At 39.9% G+C, this 20696-nt stretch overlaps 1 protein-coding gene across 1 annotated transcript; it reads right to left on the reverse strand.

Moving 5' to 3' along the window:
* Window positions 1-222: 222 nt before the first annotated feature.
* On the reverse strand, window positions 223-20692 carry tm9sf3 (transmembrane 9 superfamily member 3). The gene is made up of 15 exons (XM_074675899.1): window positions 20483-20692; window positions 19239-19434; window positions 19005-19127; window positions 16778-16938; window positions 16561-16638; window positions 15360-15491; window positions 15009-15175; window positions 12835-12929; window positions 12585-12715; window positions 7490-7629; window positions 6690-6758; window positions 6441-6587; window positions 6232-6315; window positions 6044-6120; window positions 223-1838 (listed from the first exon to the last, which is right to left on the reverse strand). Exons 1-15 carry the CDS (start codon window positions 20573-20575, stop codon window positions 1771-1773), a joined length of 1761 nt encoding a protein of 586 aa, XP_074532000.1. The 5' UTR covers window positions 20576-20692; the 3' UTR covers window positions 223-1770.
* Between the last annotated feature and the right edge of the window lie 4 nt (window positions 20693-20696).

The following is a 20696-nucleotide window of genomic DNA, read 5'->3' on the forward strand; positions in this document are numbered from 1 at the left end:
CATGACAATGAGTTCCCTGAACTCAAATGACCTCCACAGTCCCCAGATCTCAATCTAGAAGAGCTCCATTGGGATTTAGTGGAACGGGAGATTCTCACTGTGGATGTTCAGTCCACAAATCAACTGAATCGATGACAAGGCAGTTTGGAAGATGAGCTTTAGAAATTAAAAGCGGCTATGAAGTGTTAAGTCTGGAAATCAAACACACACTTAATAACCCCTGTACATAAACATGTTTATTTTTCTTTTTACAGCAAGTTAATATGCAGTTTCAAAATGTCTAATCAGACATTGGTACACAAGATGAGGTGCCAAAATCAACTTCAGTGGGGGCAGAATTGGAAATTGGAAATGAAAAGGCATTGCCACTTCTTATACAAGTAGGGTACATACTGTATTTACACAAAATGAAAATAAGAAGCGTCTGAAACACTGCAGCACTGTGTGTGGTTATGAAAACATCTAGTTTTTAAGTGTACATAAACTTCACTTTGTACAGTATGTTTGCAGAAACAAAGCGATCGCCTCATTCCTTCTGACATTCACAAATGATGTTTCAGGTTAGGCAACAGAAAGAGTGTGAGGGTAATGGCTTTCCCAGGAAATGAAGAGCCTTTAAAGCTTTAAATAATAAATGAAATCAGAAGAACAGTGATCGTGAGCGGGCCATCAAAATGTACCGTCTACATTTTGAGCCAAGGGAAAAAAAAAAATCAACCTGACAGCGCTGACTGAAGTGGAGTTTGATGAGCACATTGTTTGGTGAAACTTCATGCAATTTCAGGCAAGATGTAACAGCGCCACCAGCCCCATCCCAAGCACCAAACAAAGACCAAAAAAAGCAACTTTTTTTTCAACTCGAATGAATCATTTAAAAAAAACACCCTGTAGTAAATCTGTACAACGAAAATACATTTGGGATCTACATCTAGAGTTACATTATTAAGGTTATATACACTCCCCCCAATCCATATATTATCTTTACAAGTAGACTTCATTCAAACCCAAACATTAAGAAAACCCAGACAAAACAAGGAAATGAGATCACATCAAACATCCATTTAAAAATCGTTTTCTTACTGTACCTCAACTGTGGATCGGGCCCTCTGCTCTGCTCTGTACAGTAAACTACAGCAGGACTCAAATCTGTCATCGACTGGATGGATTGCTACTGTAGAAGGGACTCAGAAGTAGTTGAAAAGGGGGGATGACTTAAGAGTGGAAAATGTTTCTTGTCATTTTGAGTCGGAACTAAATCAAAACTAACTGTGGAACGTCGTAACAACATTTCAGGTGACTTCAAGAATACAAAATAGAAATAAAGAGCAAACATGGGCACAAACCCAACTCTCCGATATTCTGACACAATAGAACAAAGGCTTTCAATACACTTAGGCCTCTTCACTGAAGAGAGCTACACTAATGCCATCAATACACATTATGTTCTCTGGTCTCAGGTGGGACTGGGTTGGAAAACAGAAGCCATGTCAGCCTTGAACACTTGCTTCAACAGTTTCTGAAAGCAACAGATAAAAACAGAACCTTGTGTTTATCTTTTTTTGTTTCTTTTTGCAGATTTGCTCTGGTTCACTTTAAGTTACGGCGTTGAGATTCATTCATAAAATGGAAAAACTACATTGTACAAAGTGAGATTCTCATAATCTCTTTGCAAGAAAGAAAAGTAATAAAGAATGATTTGTGCCCGCCGTCTCTCGGGATACGCCCAGGCAAAATCTTTTAATATCCCTGTGTTGTTTCGTTGCTGCTTCGTCAGTCAATTTTCACATTTGTGTAGATCTTCCTCACAAAGGCACTTGTTCCCATGTATCCGACGGCACCTGGAAAACAAACGTGTCCTGTGAGTGTTACTGAGATTATACAACAAGTCTAAGAATTATTCTGCTTTTACTCTCAGGATGAAGCATCACATGACAAAACAGGTCACTGTTACTGAAAGCAAAAACAATGAAAACATCTTGTCAGAATAACTCAGCGAGTGAAGACTGAGAAGTCTACAAACAGGTGTTTTAAAGGTGCATGGCGCCGTTCTGGCTTTGCACAGGACAGAGTGGAGGAAAAGGTTTGGTCTACAGCTGAAGATGAGAAGCTGCTTTAACTTGAAGCTGCATACCCAGTATGATGGGACAGATAAAAGAACTAGTTAACAGACGGATTAATTCCTGTGGAAGGTAAGAATGCGTAAACCGTATCCATCTACCTATCCATTTATGTCAGGAGTATGATTGATTCAAGATGCCTTCAAGTGATTTAGAGAAAACTTTGTAATAAGTAAATCTTACATGTCACCATTGTACGGTGGCTGGTGGGTGTCACATGATTTTCAAATTAAAAACGCTTTTGAAAAGAAAGTTTTAAGGGGTCAACTTAAGTGGTTTTCTAACAGATGGTTATCCCACAGACACAGAAAAGTTGTGAAAAGAAGTGAAACATTTCTTTTTAACTTCAGCTATGATAAAAATAGCTTGTATGGGTCTTATCTTGTAATATCCTTAGTACTTACTTCAGTTAGCCCATGACTTTAGCATAATAGCTTTATTTATGACTTGTGACTCTACTTCTGTTGTTTAGTGGCGTTTGTATAAATCTGCATTTCAGTAAGCCGAATGCAACAGAATTTTGTTCCACATGCACTGCTGTGTAGTTTGTGTGATGACAACAAAGAGAGGTGGAGTTGCATTTGTGTTTTTAGTTGGTGTGGTTGTCTTTTTTTCCTTTTGCAAAGCCTTCTTCATTTTAAGCTGTCTGATACCTACCAGCCACCGTACTATTAGAATGGCACTGAGACCTAAACAGCTTTACTTTTTTATTTATTTGTTCTCTATTCTACAATGTATGACTGTATTTAATGTATACTAATACATTTCTAGAGCTGCCAAATGTCCTTTTTTAATCTTATCTTTTATCTTGTTGTCTGTACATCTCACTCACCTCTAACCTCCCTCAGCCTGATATTCTATTCGGGGTTTATTGTGGGTCCTCTGCCATGTTTTTATCTGTCAAAGCACTTTGTAAACGATTTAAATTTAAAGGTGCTATATAAATAAAGTGTATTGTTATTAGAGATAGACCGATATGGATTTTTCCAGGCCGATACCGATACTGATTATTAGTAGTCAAGGAAGCCGATAACAGTTATTTGAAGCCGATATTCATTTGCAGTCAAAGTGCAAATATTGGTGTTAAAATTTTGAACAACACAAACTCCAACACTTAAATTCATACAAATACCTTTAAGCATTTGTTAATTAGACAGCTCCCAGGCTTAGCAGCATGTTTTATAAAGTTAAATTAAAACTTTAAAAAAATTATAGCTTAAGTTTTCTACGGTAAATAAAGTTTTCCAAAATTTCAATGTAACTGTAATAACTGCACTGCTGATTGGCTGTTTCCCAAGCCATGGCTCTGCTTGTAACCAATCAGATGGTACTGTTCAGGGGATTCAGTAGTGACTGCAGACAGTGGAGCAGCTACATCAGAGAAGCAACAACATGGTTTTAAGGTTGGTTTCTTCTCAGCCATCAGACTTTTAAAAAAGGCCAATGCCGATATGCCTCAAAATGCCAAATATCAGCCCCGATAATCAGCACGTCCAATAACTGGTCTATCCTTAATTGTTATTATGTTGGATGCTCTGCAGTTCAACATCACTCTTCTCAGTCTCTGGTTATATATCTATTCAATTTAATCTCACCCACAATCTGACTGATTTGGAGTCTCGTTTATAAATGTTGCATACACACAAAGCAAGGCCCAAAGGTGGTAAATCAACTTTCTTACTTTGTGATCTTTCAAACCAACCATCCTCCATGCACATTACAATCTAACACACACACAGTAATTTGGTGATTTTTAGTAAATTCATGGAAAAGAAGAACACACTCAGTGTTGCCAGATGGGAAATATAAAATTATCGTACCAGAGCCTCAAAATTATCGTATTTTGGGGGAAATTACCGTACACCCGACAAAATAATCAAAAAAACTTATAATGATCAAAATAACTGTCTTATTGTTGGGCGAAAGTCACAACTGATCACTCTGTTTAGTGTCCTACAGGCACTTTTGTGAGCATTCATCGCCCCGCCCCACATCATCAGTGTTTGATCAGCAGCTCTAGGCTCCGACTCAGCTGTGTTACATTCATGCACCCCCTCTTCAGAGAGAGACAGAGAGATATAGAAAGAGATAAATAGCCATCTGACTTCACTTAGAATAATTTATTTTAGACAGGAACATTAACTTTTTCTCAAAAGAGTAGTCTTCAAATTAACATCTTCTTCAAGATAACTTCATAACATTAATCTCTGGAGCCTCTTAAGGGTCACGATGAGAGAATTTTTGGGGTTGACCCCCTTGAAATATTTACGTATCAGCCCTCTGCTACGGCTCCAGCTCACCCTCATCCTCTCTTTCGGTCCTCATTTTTCTCTCAACTGACAAGAGACTTCCTGACTGTCTGAGCTCCTACGAGCATGATTGGCTGTCAATCGTTCTGCGACAAATGACACTCAAACTATGATTGGCTGGAAACGTCACATGAGATAAGATGCATTTAGGGTTTACAAATAACTCTGTCAGACTTGGGTAGATCTGTAACAACCACACGAAATTGTCAAATTTTCGTACATTTACCCTTTTTCGAATTATCAATCCTACAGAGGGCTAAATTATCATACAAATACGATAAGTATCGTACATCTGGCAACGCTGAACACACTTAGTTTCACTATAGAATTCAGAACATGGCTGATATATACTGTATGTCTGAAGTAAAATCAAACTGGACCTTTATAAAACATTGTAGATATTTAACACCTGCCCGTAACTGTTTCAGATTTGTTAACCGTCGTTTAGGATGGGGAATTTGGTGGAAGTGGAGTAATGGATATGTTTTCATGCCGTGTCATGGCAAATTTTACATCTCCATGTTTTGAGTTTCTTTGTGATTGTTCCTTCATCATCTCTAAGCTCAAAACTCATTGCTCAGTGTTTTTAAGTTACTTTCAGTAGAGGTGCACCAATCACAATTTTCTGACCTATCACGGATCTTTAAAAAGCCTGCCCTGCCATTACCAATTTAGGCTGATACAGGTTTTCATTTTTCATAACTGATAGCATACCTTCAATGTTCCAGTCTTATTTTACTGAAAATCACTGAACAATTCCTGTGAAATAATAAAATCTTTATGTTTTAACTTAAACAACCGATAAAGTGTCCTGAGTTTTAGGTCTCAGAGCAAAAAGCAACAATGGCTGGCTGTCAGACCTTCCCAGAGGTATATAAGATCAGTTTCATAGATAAGGATGGGCCGATCACCGATCCCCCAAAATTAAAGAAACTGGCACCAATCAATCAACTGACCAATTGATCAGTGCATGTCTAATTTTGAAGCTTTTATGCTTTTATTCAGAGAGGAAAGGAGCAGGAAACAGGGTGAGAGTGGGGACATGCAGGAAAGAGGTCCTTGGCTGGATTGGAACCCAGGCTCCCTGCTAGGGACTAGCCTCATGGGGCCATGACCTAAACTTCAAGGCTGTACCTGCTCCCTAAGAGCTTTTCAGCTTGGCTTGGAGCTCACCGAGATGATTTTTGCTACCTCGGTCTGAACAGCCATACACACGACTTTGACATCAATCTTTAGCGACACAGGTCACAGCTCTGTGCTTGTGGGATGGGACTGAGCAAGAGTCACAAACAAGAAAGAGCAGCAATGGAGCTAGTTCCTCCTCCTCCTCTAGAATTTACTCAGATTCACTGCAAAAGCATTTAAAACCTTACCATAGACCATGTTGACTTATACTTTAGTGGACACTATGTTAACTTTCTGTCAAACTCTCTGATCTTTTGCTGTCAGTCACTTGGAGACAAAAAATGTTGACACAGGAATCTGATATGGGCCACATTTACAAAGTAGCATGAACAAAATGTTTAGAAACATTAAATCTCTGCAGTGTGAATGAGGTCTCAGAGTCAAACATGAGTATAGTCCTTCAGCAATGGATAAAACCAGATTGGGACTCACCACACATGATTCCTAGGGCAGTGCTGAACACAGCCATGTAGCCAAAGTAGAAAGATGTCTGGAAGAGTCCGTACATCCTGGATCAAAGCAGAATTCATTGTATGAGAAATGGTAGAGATCTTTCTGACTGTGAGATACTTCTCTCTTTCAACAACAATGATGCATTGATGGAGTCATTCACTACTTACTTGGTTTTGAAGAAGTAGTAGTAAAAGGAGTACATGTACACATAGACAGCAGTGGATGCAGCGGAGAGGAAGCTTGTCCATTGCCTAAAAAGATGAAAGACAGTGAAGGATGGATGCTTCACTGCTGCAGCTTCACTCATTCACTTTCACTCATCACTACTGCAACTTAGACAGTCTGATAAAGGAAGAGGCTCAAGAAACGCACTCACCATCTGTAGTCCTCAGCATTAAGCAGGAAGTATGTGCACACGATGGTGACACACACGGTCACAATGCACAGGATCACCAGGACGAGCATCATGAAGCCGTAAACGTAGTAGATTTTATAGGCCCAAAAGGATGTGAAGATGAAGTACCTGAAAAATGAGGAATGAAAACATGTCACCTGCAGCAAAAATCAGCACAGACACACACTCACACACTCACACACACACACTCACGGCCCTCAGTGGACTTACATTTCAATGAAAATAGACCCAAATGGAAGGATTCCTCCGAGGCAGACAATGACAGCTGGCTCCATGAACCTGAGAGATCACAAGATAAGCGTATGAATACAAAGAGGCACCTCAAACCACACACACACACACACTCACACACAGTCACACACAGTCACACACAGTCACACAAAGGCAAGGATACATGACCTATTGTGTAATGAGAAGGAAACAGAAAAGTGAGACACAGGATGGAAATTCTAGCAAAGTATGACAGCGGCCTGAGGTCACTTCTGCCATTTCCTGTTGGCAGCCGGACACAGTGCTTGGCAGGAGGTTGGAAATGTTAATGCACTCTGTTTATTGCTTTACTATTTTTTGATACCCAAAAGACTTTGTGCAGACAGAAAAACGTTCTCTACATCAGACCTGATGCCAAACACTCAGTCACGGGCCTGACGATTTCTAGGATTGATTTTCATACGTGAGTTCACCTTTGTTGCTGCTCACTGCTCATTCTTTACACTCTGTTTCCAGATATACATCCTGTCACCACATCTTCCATCTGGTTGTTAATGACCCTGATCTTCTCTCATATAAGAGTACCAATAAAAGAGTACCATGAAAAGTCAGTATAAAATGTACTCTCCAAAGTATTTGCTCAACGTACACAATAACAGTTTGTTTTATTTTTTCTTTATGGTGTTGTGTGTATCAAAAAACTTGGAACTGTCTCAAACTCTTCGCCAATTTTGATTCCTAAAAACTTTCGATACTCAAAGACTAAAAATGACCCCAACAACGTCAGGCCCAGGCCGTACCATTTCTTCTCAGGGATTGGCCGAGGCACAGCGTTCACTCTGCAGGGGAAGTTTGGCTGGCCGGACAGATTCCTCCCCAGAATTGTCCCCACGAGGTTCAGCGGCAGGATGACAAAAAAGCAAATACAGCAGACGGCAACCTGCAGGACAAAAAAAAAAACAGTAAAATTTAACATTCAGCTTTGCTAAGCTGGGTATAGATGTAGTCAGCTTCACATCACTGTTGGGGGTTGGATGTCTTGCAGCCACAGTGTTCTACTCTGCTCTGTGCTTCTTTGTTTTGTTTTTTGCAAACAGCTGTTTTAAATGCAGAGTTCCTCATTTCTTTATTGTGCAGAAGGAAACACAGCAGCTCTTTATTATTGCATCTAATGGTTTGTTTTTTCCCCACAGTGTGAACAAAATGTGACATCTAATGGAACTTTATTTACATCGTATAATTGATTTTATTTGTCCTCTGATGTATCAATGTTTCTAATAAGAATATAACATTAATTGAGGCATTAAAATGACTTTGTAACAAGCTTTTTTTCTTCATTTCTCATAGCCTGTGTAAAGTTAGAAGTGCTAAAAGCAAATTATACTTTGTACTAGTGCTGAGACTAAAACTCATTAATTTTAACTAATTAATTACAGAAAAAAGGATACATTTTAACACAGTTCAGTGTTGCACTCCAGACAACACAGATTTCTCAGTGCACCAGTTTCTGGCGTACCAAACATAGCGATGCACAAGGTAACGCCTTCCTAGTGTGGAAAGCGCGCTAGTAACATCACGTTGATGTCAAATAATATTAAGGGAACGGATGAGACTGTGTCGTTATGCCCAGTGGATGGAAAATCTAAAGGCAGGGTCTGCAGGATTTTCCCCCAAAAGGATGATGTCAGCTTCTAAAGAAATTTTCCTGCTTAATCGTCTCCCATGGCCTCTATACATGTGTGTCAGTGTCTGTGTCAGCCCCAACCCCCTCCTCTACCTGTATGTTGATGTTTTGGTTGTTTCAGGGCGTTTCTGGGCGGGGAGTAAGCGTGGTTACCTCAGCCAATCACAGTGCACCCAGTGCGCAAGTGACTTGCGTGTTGATTAGCTATCCTGAGTGGCTGCGATAGTGGGTTCAGCACAGAGCAAAGGAAACACAACCAAAGTGAAACAAAACGCCAAACAGATAGAGCTTTTTCACTTGGAGAGCAACTCGGGACAAAGAGTGACGCAAGTTAGCTTTCTGCTAACCAGGTATGGGCCAAATACCAGTGATTAGCTTGTGCTAAAATGCCAAGTCAGGTGCACGGCTTTCGAGTCTCTCCAACGTACAAATGTGATGCTACAGGTGGTTACTGGGCTAGTGAGTGTGTTCACATAGCTTTAGTCAGAGGCAGTGGGTGTGTGCTGCTGCTGGCACTGAGCCAAGCAGGAGTAGCCCAGTTTGAATGTTGCGTTTACCAACAAGTAATGAAAATTCCTGCAGACCCTACCTTTAAGTAAAACAAAACTCTAATGGAAGTGTGGATAAGAGTATTATTGTTTGAAAATTATGCAACAAAGAGTCTGCAAACATTTGAGAAAATCTGGCCTTCACTATCACCTCAATGCCAGGGCAAGTCAGTGGATGAGCACACAGTGTCACCAACCCACATTCGAGTTTACAAAAAGTCCTTAGACGCTCAGATCAATTAGTCAAGCCTTGTGAATATTGCCTGCTCAGAATGCAGTAATGATCTTTTAGCTGAACTGTGCATTCAAAGAGTACAATTCTTTAAAAATAAAAATGATCAGGTCTTGAATTTCAGGGCGGGATTGAGCATCAACTGATGCTCGTGCCAACCAAAGCTAATGTGCTCGTGTTAAACTATCACCGTAGCTCCACTGTGTCACATCCCAGAGTTTTTTTTAACAGGTGGTTGGTTGTTTTAAGGTATTCAGTTGATTTTGAGGGGATGAACAGAGGACATGACTTCACTGTTGGTTTACAGGCTGATGCACTGAGAGTTGTCGGCTCCTTCTTAAACACACAGTGTTGATGGGTGCGTTTCATTTGTTCACTCAGTCCTTGCTTGTGGATTTGTGGTTTGTGGAATAGCTACAATGGAGGGATGTCCTTTTCCCCAGGAAAAGAGGTTCATTTCATTAATTTCAGAAATTAAATGAATGACTTTGTAAAGTTATGAGAAGACAAGCCTTAAGAAAAACATCCAGCTGTTCTTTTAATGTGAATCTTTCCTATAAAACTGTAAACAAAAACCTGTCCTGCCTGTGTGCTGTTAATCCTTAAGTGAAACTTTGAGCTTGTATATATGTCCATTCATTGATTTGGTGATCTACCATGATCCACTGGAATTGAAAAAATTTGCTGCTTGTGTCAAATATTGATGCATGATTAATAATGATTGATTATTTAATCATAGAATCTGTGTGCATGAAGACATAAGCATAAAAAAATGGAATGAGGCCTGTTTGAAAGCCCAAAAACAAACCATAAATACGCAACCTAAATTACTACAACATGAATGGTTAACAAGGGTTTATGTAACCTCTGAAAAACTCCATCATATGACAAGTCATATTCCTGATACATGTGTGAAGTGCCACGATATTAAAGGAACTCTTATTCATTGTCTGTGACAATATTCAAAGATACAAAAATTTTGGAATGATATATTAACTGTAGGTCTGAAGTATTTAAAGTGAAGATTCCTTTATGTGCCAAACTTTGTATATTTGAAATATATCCCAAGTAGGGCTGCAACTAACGATTATTTTTAGTGTTGACTAATCTATCTATTATTTTTTCGATTAGTCGATTAATCACAATTATTTTGAGTTTCAACCTGATTTGGCCTTTAAAATGTGCAGACCTTCATAATTCAACCTGTGTGTTGCATTTTCACTGCATTTACCCAGAGTTAGGTTCTCTCCTCTGATTGGTCAGCCCTGTGTCATGTTTGTTTGTTTGTTTGTCTTTATTTCATTCATGATGACATGAAAAAATATAAGCACAAGGCTATACAAAAAAATAAATAGGCTAAATCTCAAAATGAATGAAGCAGGTAACAGGGAAATTAAGTTGTTGTACGCAGTGTTGGACACACCGCTTATTAGTGACTTTGTTTTCTAATGTTTATTTGCTTATTGGGGCTTGCTTTGCTCTCTGTATGATCTTGTCTGACTCTCTCCCAGCTCTCCATAACAACTCGTTTAGTTTCGTTTCTCTACATGCGCTACTTCCACTTCGCTCATGCGCCCCTCCTCCTCCCCACTGAGTGTTACCGATGCAGTGTGAGCTTGAGAGTGATAAATGTCCTCTCTTTTCAAAAGTTAGGGGAGTTTTGACAGTAGTTTGTGGCTCAGATCCTGAAAAACTGTCTGTAACAGAGAGTGAAGGAGACTCTCTAAATCACGTTATCAGACGCTAAACTCCGGGAGCTGTCAGGCTGTCCAAGCCGGAGATGCAGAGCCTCCGTCAGCGCACAGCGCTCTCTGGAAGTGGAGATTTTTCCTCATCAATATTCCTCACGTATGAACTTGGTGATCTTTTCCCATAAAAGTATTCAATAACACAGCACCTCATGCTGTGAACTGAAGTTACAATTGAGTATTACCCCCTGGTATTTGATTTCACCATGTGACAATGACAATAAAAACAATAATACGACGCGTTGACTATTAAAATTTGCGTCGATTATTTTTTTTCGTCGACGTAGTCGATTATGTCGACTAATCGTTGCAGCCCTAATCCCAAGGACCTTGCATCTACAAAGAAACACATTAAAGTGTTGGACTTTGGACTATTGCATGCAAGGAGAGTTACTGCATTGAATTGGAAGAGCATGGAAGGTCCTTCAGTAAAACAATGGATAAAAGAACAGTCGGAATGCATCAGATTGGAGAGACTGACTAACCAAAGGAAAACTGGAGGAATTTGTACTTTTGTGGGAGCAATATATGTACAACATAGCATCTGGAAAGTAGGGATATGAAATTTAAATTATTAATGTTCTATTTTTCATTATTATTTTTACTGTTATAGTTTGGTCTTATCTTTCTGTACACATATGTATGTGAATAGATGTGTATGTATGCATATGGGTATATATGTGTATACTTGTATGTTCATAAGAATATATGTATTTATATGTTACTGAGGTACGTGTATATGTGTACATTCAAACGTATATATGTGAGTATGTGAATAAGTGTATATGCACATGTATTTGTGTTGTTTGGTGCAAATCTACTTAGTATGAATGTGTGTGTGTGTGTGTGTGTGTGTGTGTGTGTGTGTGTGTGTGTGTGTGTGTGTGTGTGTGTGTGTGTGTGTGTGTGTGTGTGTGTGTGTGTGTGTGTAGATGTTTATATTTTGATCAATGCTCTTTATAGTTAATACAATGTACAGTACTTGTTCACCTTTCATTATAAAACTTGAAAACTAATAAAAAATAAATAAATAAAGATAGAACCTGTAGTTGTAGTTAATTATGTGTATTTTTCTAATTGACTCCCTATGTTACTTTGTACATTCAACTAACAAATTTAGGTGAATGGAATTTCTTGGATGATTGACAAGTGGAGCCAGAAGAAAACAGGTTTTCATTTCTGTTGCATCACCTGATTGCAGTCAACTCGTGAATTCTTCTTGGTTAGTCCTGAAGACGCCAATATGTGCTAATCAACTCATAACATGTGTGCTGCGGCAACAACAGCAGTTTGTAATTAAGAAACTCTGGAGTTTCCTCAGACAGCATTCAGCAGAGTCTGAAAATGTTACACACTTTAGGCAGAAATATCACCAGCAGGTCTGAAAACAGCATCGAGAGTGAAGCAGCGTCGTGTGGAATGTGTTTTATAAGTTGAGATCTGTACGTTAAGTTCTTCAGTTCAGGCAAATCATAATTTATAGCCTCCTTGTATTCAGAGCAGGAGATGCAGTTATGAACAACTTTTTTCAGTATTTTAATCAGTTCAGTCCCTGATCGGCTCCATAACCCATGATATAACACTATATCACTTGGCCCACAGTGCAGCACAGCTTCATAAATGAACTCCAGCTGTTGATTGAGAGCATGTTTTCATAACTGTGGTCCGTTGTGTCAAACTCACCATGGTGCCAAAGGGGATGGCTCTGGAGGCGTGGTAGTAGATGGCGATAAAGTTGATAAAAAACGCAGTTCCACACACCATGGCGGGAATCATGAAGGCCCCGATGAACATCTGCTTAATCCATCTTCTGCCTGTTTCAGTCAGACAATTCAGGGAGCACGATGTTAATAAAACACACAAGCTTCTGGAAGGAAATAAGAGCAAACATTGTTTGTCAGTGGAAACACGAACACTTCTTTCTTTTTATTACCTCCTTGTTTTGCATACAAACTTCCTCCAAAGTAGCCGTTGACGGGAGAGGTTGCAGCATACACAAAGATGGCCGTGCTCAGCATGGATCCTCTCCTGGGGAGAAAAATGACACGATTGAAATCCTGTAAGATCCTCTACTGTCTTAGTGCTTGGGCTTTACTTGTATTTCATTTCTTTTCGTGTACTGTTTTCATATACTTGAGACATTTCATCCATCTCTCAGTTCAGAGCTGGATCCTTATCCCTTAAACATAATTGCATTCTCTGACTTTTTCTTCTACCTGTTTGTTCATTGAAATTTTCTTCTTTTGGTTTATAACAACTCTACAGTTAGTACTCTAAAGCTGCGTTTCCACCAAGCAGTCTGGGTCGGTTCAGTACGGTTTGGGACGGCTTGGGACAGTTAAGTCTCATCCCGTTTGCGTTTCCACAGCAAACTGTGCCCTCTCGTGTTGCTGTGGAAAGTAAGCCGGATGCCGGAAGCCGCAGCTGGTAAACAATAGCGCGACGCCGTAGCAGCTTATCCCGCTATTAAATCCAACAAAGAAGAAAACGCGACACAGTAAACAAAGGGCACGGATGGAAGACGTGCAGCATTTCGTCTTCTCTGTGATTTTCATGTAACTCTCTGTTACAAAGTGCAATCAAGCTTCGTTTCAGAGAAGTCTGTGTGCTGCCAGGAGAAATGCAGTCGCTGTCAGGGTAAGTGACGATTCTTTTGACCAATCAACAGTCTGCAGTGTGTGCTCCACCTCCCGAGAGCGGATCGGTTCAGTCTGGCACCCATACGAAAGGGTCCCAAAAAGTGGGACGGCTCGTCTCGGTTTTTGGGGATCCATCCCGGGATGAGTCAGTGGAAACGCCACTAAAAGCGCACCGTACCGAGACGAACCGACCCGGACTGCTCGGTGGAAACGCGGCTCAAAGTTCTTTCCCTTTCTCCCTCATTTCTGGTTTGTTGTGATGGTAAGAATAGAGGGTGTGCACGTGATGTCACAGCAAGCAAAAGCCACTGCGGTTACACCCATTGAGGGGCAGAAAAGGGGAGATGAGTAGCAGCGTTGGCATTAATACCGTCTAAACTTTAACACAATATCAACAAATGGGGAAGAGCTGTTGTGATTGGATGAACAGGTTTGAAAGGTAGTCAGAGCTGTGTTTTGACATGCTATGGAAGACCAAGAGATGAGAAACAGATGGATCACCGCAAATTACCGAAACAATCCCGGCAATGAAAGCTGGATTTGTGGTTCCCATCTTGTGTCAGTTAATGCTAATTTATGCTGTATTTCTGGGTAAAATCAGACCTTAAATTACAAAATCTTTTAATGTAAACATATTTCATTCAGCTATATTTTGTATAACTGAAACAATTTTGTCTTCACTTGTGTGATTATGAACGTTGTGCTCAACATGATTTGTAAACTAACTTAAACTGAGGCAACACAGTTTTCCAAAATATGGGGGTACCCTACCACAAGCAGTTGTAGCTGTGTGGTATCAAGTATCTGATATTAGCTTTACTAAAAAGCCAAAAGTACAAATAGGTTATAAATATATTCACTTGGGTCAATACACTGTATACTGTAAGTTGAATCATATAGAGGCTTTTGTAGCTTTCAGGCTTTGCGTTGTGCGTTTTCACAGCGTTTAAATCAGGTACACATAAATGTCAGGGTAGGATTTTTGGCCACATGTTGATGTTTGTTGTTCTTTGGCAGCTTTTAAAGATCATTATTGAGTCCAACTCTCCTTAATTTCATGTCATAGTCCACATTTTTCCCAGTCTTGATATGTTTACTGCCACACCCAGCAATGTTAAGTGAGACTTGTTTTGACTCAGTCTGACAGAGAGGGGGCGTGCCCCAGAGGGGAAGTGACATAAACGCATACCCTGTATGTTTTTGGTAACAAGTCAAATCGGGTAAAAGGCCAAAAAATAAAAAACAGGTCGAAATTAGACTTCTTTTGAATCCTAGGTTTCCCATTCTGCTTTACAACGCTGTTTCAGCTTAAGATCTTATTCTGTTTTAGGCATTTCATTAGTTCAAAGGATATCATAACTGATACACAGTTTCATCTGATTGTCCTCTCAACACATCTAGCTGATTCACTAAATTAAACTGGGACGTGCCATCTCATCCTAACTCCAGGAGTGACCCAGTGACTTACTCTGTGTACAGATCCTCCACCATAGCAACGATGATGACGATGAGCGACACAGAGAAAATCTGGCAGCCAGAGCCGATGAGCGAGGAGAAGATCAGAGGGTGGCTCGATGGCCGAAACACGTCACCATGTACCTGCTTCCACCCGTACTCATCTCCCAGGTCTCGGTCCTGATGGTGCAAAGTGACAAAGTGCAAATTAAGAGAAATTAAGAAGTCTCTGTGACAAGACTTGTGAGAAAACAGAGTGCTGCATGTTGTTAATCATTAGACACCTTTAAACGCCAAAGCTGAAGACTTACAAAGTTCTTCGGTCAGCAAACAAAACTGTGCTGTTGATAAAAGGTTAACTCACCATGTCATCCATTTCCTCCTCTTTACTGTATCTGGCATAATCCTTTCTTAGTGTCCTCATCAGAATCATGGACACCAGGCCCACCAGGAAAATGACCATCATGAAGGAGTTAAAGATGGAGAACCAATGAATCTAAAAAACAGGAAATAAAGTGAGTGGACTCAGCTAAATTTTCACAGAGGGTTAAAAAGTTCTGAGTCATAAACATGCTAACTTCTGAAAGATCCACGCTGCAGTCCTGGTACAATGGTAGGAGCAGTTTAAAGCCTATTTATCACAGCTATAGTTTAAAATGCAGCTTAACAAAGCTCCACTGTAACACCAGGTTTGTATTATTCAAATGAATCATACACAACAGTGTAATGTGGGTAAGGCATTGCAGCAGCGAAACAGGCACATCTTAAACAACACAAACTTCAGTACACACACAACACACACAGCAACTTTCCATCTCGTCAAATCTACCATTTACACTCACACACAGCTCAAAAGATTAAAACACCATGAAAAAAATCAGTGTTTTCCATCAGTTGGTGAAGACGGTAAAAATGAGATACACTCTGGACTCATTACAAGTTTACTAAACAGTCTGGAGTCTTTTCATATTTTTATAATTATGGCCTAAAAAAAAAATAAATTAATTAAACAACTTGTACCACAAAATTAGCACATTTTATCTAGAGTCTCTTAATTTACTTTAGCAGCATCCAACCACAATCATTGGGAGGGCTGTTGACAGCTTCCCAGAAGACAATCACATACACCCCCACAAGGAAGACAAGCTCGTCACTTAAATGCCTGGCTGTTCACAGAGTGCAGTAAAAGAATGCACCGATCTGGTCCTGGTTTTGTGTACCGGTCTGATACAGACTCCAAAAGTTAGATTGGATGTTGGTGTCAAAGAGACGATCATAGTAAAGTCCATGTTCAGTTCCATGCTCTCCTGTGTTTACAACAACCATGTGGGTGTGCTACCTCATCAATACTAGTAACATACTTATCAAATTACTTCCCCTGTGTTACCATCATGTAGGTTTCCTTAGAGGAGAGGATACAATAATCCTGCCTCGCCAAGCAGTGATGAAGAGATGCAAGTTACCGAGTTTCACAATCACATGAAACATAAGATGCTCTTAAAAACAGAAAGTGACAGAAAGTGAGGCACAAGCCTCTGACCCACAACGAGCAATACTGAACTGACCCTGTGCTGGAAGAAGGATGGGTCCAGGTACTTGTCAAATCTGTCTTCAAACTTCACATCCGATTTCTTCCACTTCACCTGTGGCAGAAGAAATAAGAGCGTAATCAACAAGTTAGCATATGCATATAATCTAATCCCTGTGTAATGACCAGATTCACTGACTTCCAGTCTGCATTGTTTAATAAAAAAGACCACTGAGTGGTAAAGTCATACTCACAGAATAAGACATTGCAATTTTTGTGTTTGGCACAAGCCGGACTTTTCCTTCACTGGTCAGGTTTACGTCAACAATTCTGTTTCCGTTGAAGCCAATCTCCAGTTTCTTGTATGTCCACAGATAATGATCCTCTCCGTTTTCATCTGCCTCACCAACGATGCCTTTAAAACAAAAAGACATGCATTAAAGTCAGGGACTTGTCCTAGGTGTAGAGGACAGGTTTGAACACTGAGCCTTTTTAGCAACCTATTAATCAAGGATGCAGAATTTAACATAGCTTGGTAAACTGTGATCATCCACTCAGTCTGGCTATCAAATGTTTGCAGGTGGCTAACCATTTATACAGCACAAACCAGCTGCAGATTTATTAACCTGGTCCCACGGTATATGTATTTAGCCAATCTAATGGTGGCGTGGTTCATGTATTACGACATATAATAAAGTGGAAATGGATACGCTGTATGATAGCTAAAAGAGCGAATGAGGAAGAGACTTTGATGATACAGTGGTTCGCGATCAACTACAGCCTGAGGAAACCAAACTTGTCTGATTTCAGTCTGAGCAATCACAGTCATCTGTCTAATAAGGGGTGAGTTTAACTGCTGAGGAGTCTATCACGGTGGGAGTGTTAGAAACCGTGAACCTTTTCAGAAATAAAGAAGTTCACATTAAGTACTTCAGGTTTCCTGGTGATTAATCCTGATGTGTCAAACATCTGTGTGTTATGTTGAGCAATAAGTGCCAACAAGTGTTGGCTGCTCTGCTCTCAGACATCAAAATGTAACTGAGGGGTAACAAACTAATGGGATTATGCAGATTAAGCAGTCATTACATGGATATATAAACCACAGATGACAGTAGCTATGAAGAATCTCATCATATCATTTCATTGTCTTAAGACATGATTTTGCACATTTGTTAAGGGCCACCAGTTAACCGGACATAAGGTCAAAGTCTGTATTTATTCATTGTGATTAAGGCTTAAGTACTTACTATACACTATGTAAAGCAGTCTAAGTAAATGCCAGGGCCACACCCACCGTGAGCAACATCAAATAAAACACACTGTTTGAGCAGCAATAGGAGTCACTTATTGTACAAACTGATTCCACGCAAGCAAGACAGAGCTAACAGCTCCCAAGCCTTGAAAGGGGGTCTGTGATGACAGGGACAGAAACCAGTATGTATATGCTTCATATACAGAACAGAGAATCTTAAGGTCAAGGCTCTTTTCTCAAACGACATGTTTGATTACAAAGAGACCGAATTATTTTTCTTACGGTGCGCTGCATATCAACTCATACAATATGTATGGTTTAATAAATATTCAGAAGAGTTATACCTGATTTACCGAGAGGGGCTTTCCAGCAACACAATACACTAAACACTACACAAAGCTCTCTGCCCTGGAAAACTGCAAAAACTGAAATCTTAGCAATTCTTTAAATTCATTTTTTTAGAAAACAACGTATTTGCAATACAAATTCAGAAGAATATCATTTCAAGATGGAAAAATCTGCCAATAGGGAAAGAAAATGTACTTGTCAAGTTTCTTTTAATAAGAATAATGATTGTATAATAAGAATAATATAAACAAAAAGATTTTTCTTATCCCATAGGTATATTTTTTTGCTCTCTCAAAGCAATTCAGGCCTTATTTTTGTCTTAAAATGAGACATTTTTCTGGACCTGTCAGGTAAACGACAACTCCTCTAATCCAAGTAGGACGTCAGGAACTACAAAACTACAAAGCTGATTTGGTTCTGGAAATGCTGATATGTAAAACATAGTGTCTTGTGTGAAGTAGCCCAAGAGGCTGTATCTTGGTCAGTCAATTTACCAGTGAACAACCAGGTGAGAAGACAGGCGCAAAAGAGAAACGCTAGTGAACCACAACCAAACTGTTTGAATCACACCACAAACTGACTTCCAGAGCTTCCCAATCTGTTCGACACATGATTCAGTGCACTGTTTCACTCCCAGCAGACTTGCCAAGGATGCACGGCCTGACCCACCCATGAGTAAGAACTGGTTCAACTTCTCAAATAACAAAATAAATACTGAAATACAAGATGTCACCGCAGACCTTTAATGAGTCAATAAGAAACTTAGAATTGAGGTTGAGCGGATGACAAAGAACATACTTAAGTAAAACAGCATCTCACAACACAGGCATGTAATTCATTGGTTACTGGCAATTTCATAAAGATCATGAAGGGGCTCTTACCCCAGATAGGCAGGTCATCTATGTACATTTGGTACCAGTAGTGATTCTTTATGGCGTAGACAAAAGCATCCCGTTTGGCTTTGTCCAAATCAATTTCACAGTATGTTGTCTGCATGACTTCATCTACAGGGATTGGAAGAATAACACAATATTTGATTAATTAGGAGAAAACAGACAAAGCACAAGCTTTTTCATAACTCTGAACAGGTGAACATCAGTGAAACTGAAGCATACCTCTGAACTTGATGTCCAGGCCGCTGAATTCAAGTTCCACCCCTTGTAGAGCCTCTCCGAGTGTTTCATGGTAATGACTGATGGTCTTCTTGGAACCAGCGCAGAAGGGCAAGGAGAAGTACTTGTATGTCTCCTGTCGGTTGTGGTAAGGCCCCACTGTGTTCATCCATAAAACTACCTCCTCTTTCTCTATGTACTGCAGAGAAAAAACAAGGACTCTTATTGTGAAGCCCGGAACTGCTGCACCAGTCTTGCTTGTCCTACTGGTTTTAAAGTATTGGTATTTGGCAGTATGTGTTACTCTACTAGAAGATGAAAGAAGGCTAGAAATAAATCAAATTAACCGTGTATTAAAGAGAGTTAATAAGCTCTACATATAGGAAACACTGAGTGTCAGAGTAGATAGCAGTTTTAAGGCTTTAACATCACATTTCTACTGACACTGATACTCCCATCCATAGCTACTTCTTTCAAACATCTGCAAACCACAGAAATGCAACGTTAACACCCCAATCATGTCAGTGTAACACTTCAAAAAAGATGATCTGTGTTTGTTTCCAGACGAGGAAGTTCACTTGTACGTTAAATAAAGAGTTGATAACGGAAACGGTTCTGTAAATGCAACAGCTTCCTAACAAAATACCGCAAAAGCATAACGTTATTGTTCACGTTATCAATTTTTATGCTGTATTCAAGGGGCTTTGGTCGGACAAAAGCAAAGATAAGGAAATACGGAGAGGCCTTGACGTTTAACCGGTGTTTCAGCACATAGAATCGTTGTATTTTGTTGCACTCGCAGCTACTTCTTACGAGGGGATACTGGTTGCAATGAACTACTTTCAGACTTTGAAGTTTTGCAAATTCATTATACAAGCAAAATGCTTTGAGTTGACCAACTGACAAATGTTAAATAGCTCAACTTCAGTGCACTTTCAACCGGTAGTCATGGGAATCTTATGGAGAGCAGTGTGGAAGACGTGCTAATAGGCTAGCAGAGAAAACGTTAGCCATAAGCACTTAGGCCGATAAGTGGTTATAAGTTATCTACCAATCTGAATGCAACATCAAGTTGATATCTTACAGAGAAAACATCCACATCACAGTAAATCACGTCACGCAGTTTGTCGTGTGTGTATTTCTGTTGTCTCGCTTGTTGCTAGATGTCTTAGCTAAAGCTACAGCTAGCCTGTTACACAGAGCACAAACGTCCATTATTTTCAATCGGCCTCTCAATGCTTCCTTACCGTGTGTTCATGTTCATCTGCGTCCACGCGTAATAAAGAGCCCACGATAACGAGAAAGGCCGCCGCTGCCACCTTCCACCTGGAAGATCCCATAATTTTCACAGAAAGTATGTAGAAAGATATGGGATGTCAGCTTTGTAGGGCTATCCCACCTTCTTCCTGGTTGTATGACAGAGGCAATTTTAGGGATGCTATCGTACGCATATGGCGTAAG

This window comes from Halichoeres trimaculatus, unplaced genomic scaffold (genome assembly GCF_033239565.1).
Source record: "Halichoeres trimaculatus isolate MK-OKI-2021-1 unplaced genomic scaffold, fHalTri1.1 fHalTri1_scaffold_8, whole genome shotgun sequence".
NCBI lineage: Eukaryota > Metazoa > Chordata > Actinopteri > Labriformes > Labridae > Halichoeres > Halichoeres trimaculatus.

Bases quoted from the DNA above. Each gene is read 5' to 3' on its own strand.
- tm9sf3 (XM_074675899.1), bottom strand. From the start codon at position 20,575: ATGGGATCTTCCAGGTGGAAGGTGGCAGCGGCGGCCTTTCTCGTTATC. The intron at 19,435-20,482 runs GTAAGGAAGCAT...TTTTCTCTGCAG, and splicing joins CAGATGAACATGAACACACG to TACATAGAGAAAGAGGAGGT. The intron at 7,630-12,584 runs GTGAGTTTGACA...TTTGTCCTGCAG, and splicing joins CCATCCCCTTTGGCACCATG to GTTGCCGTCTGCTGTATTTG.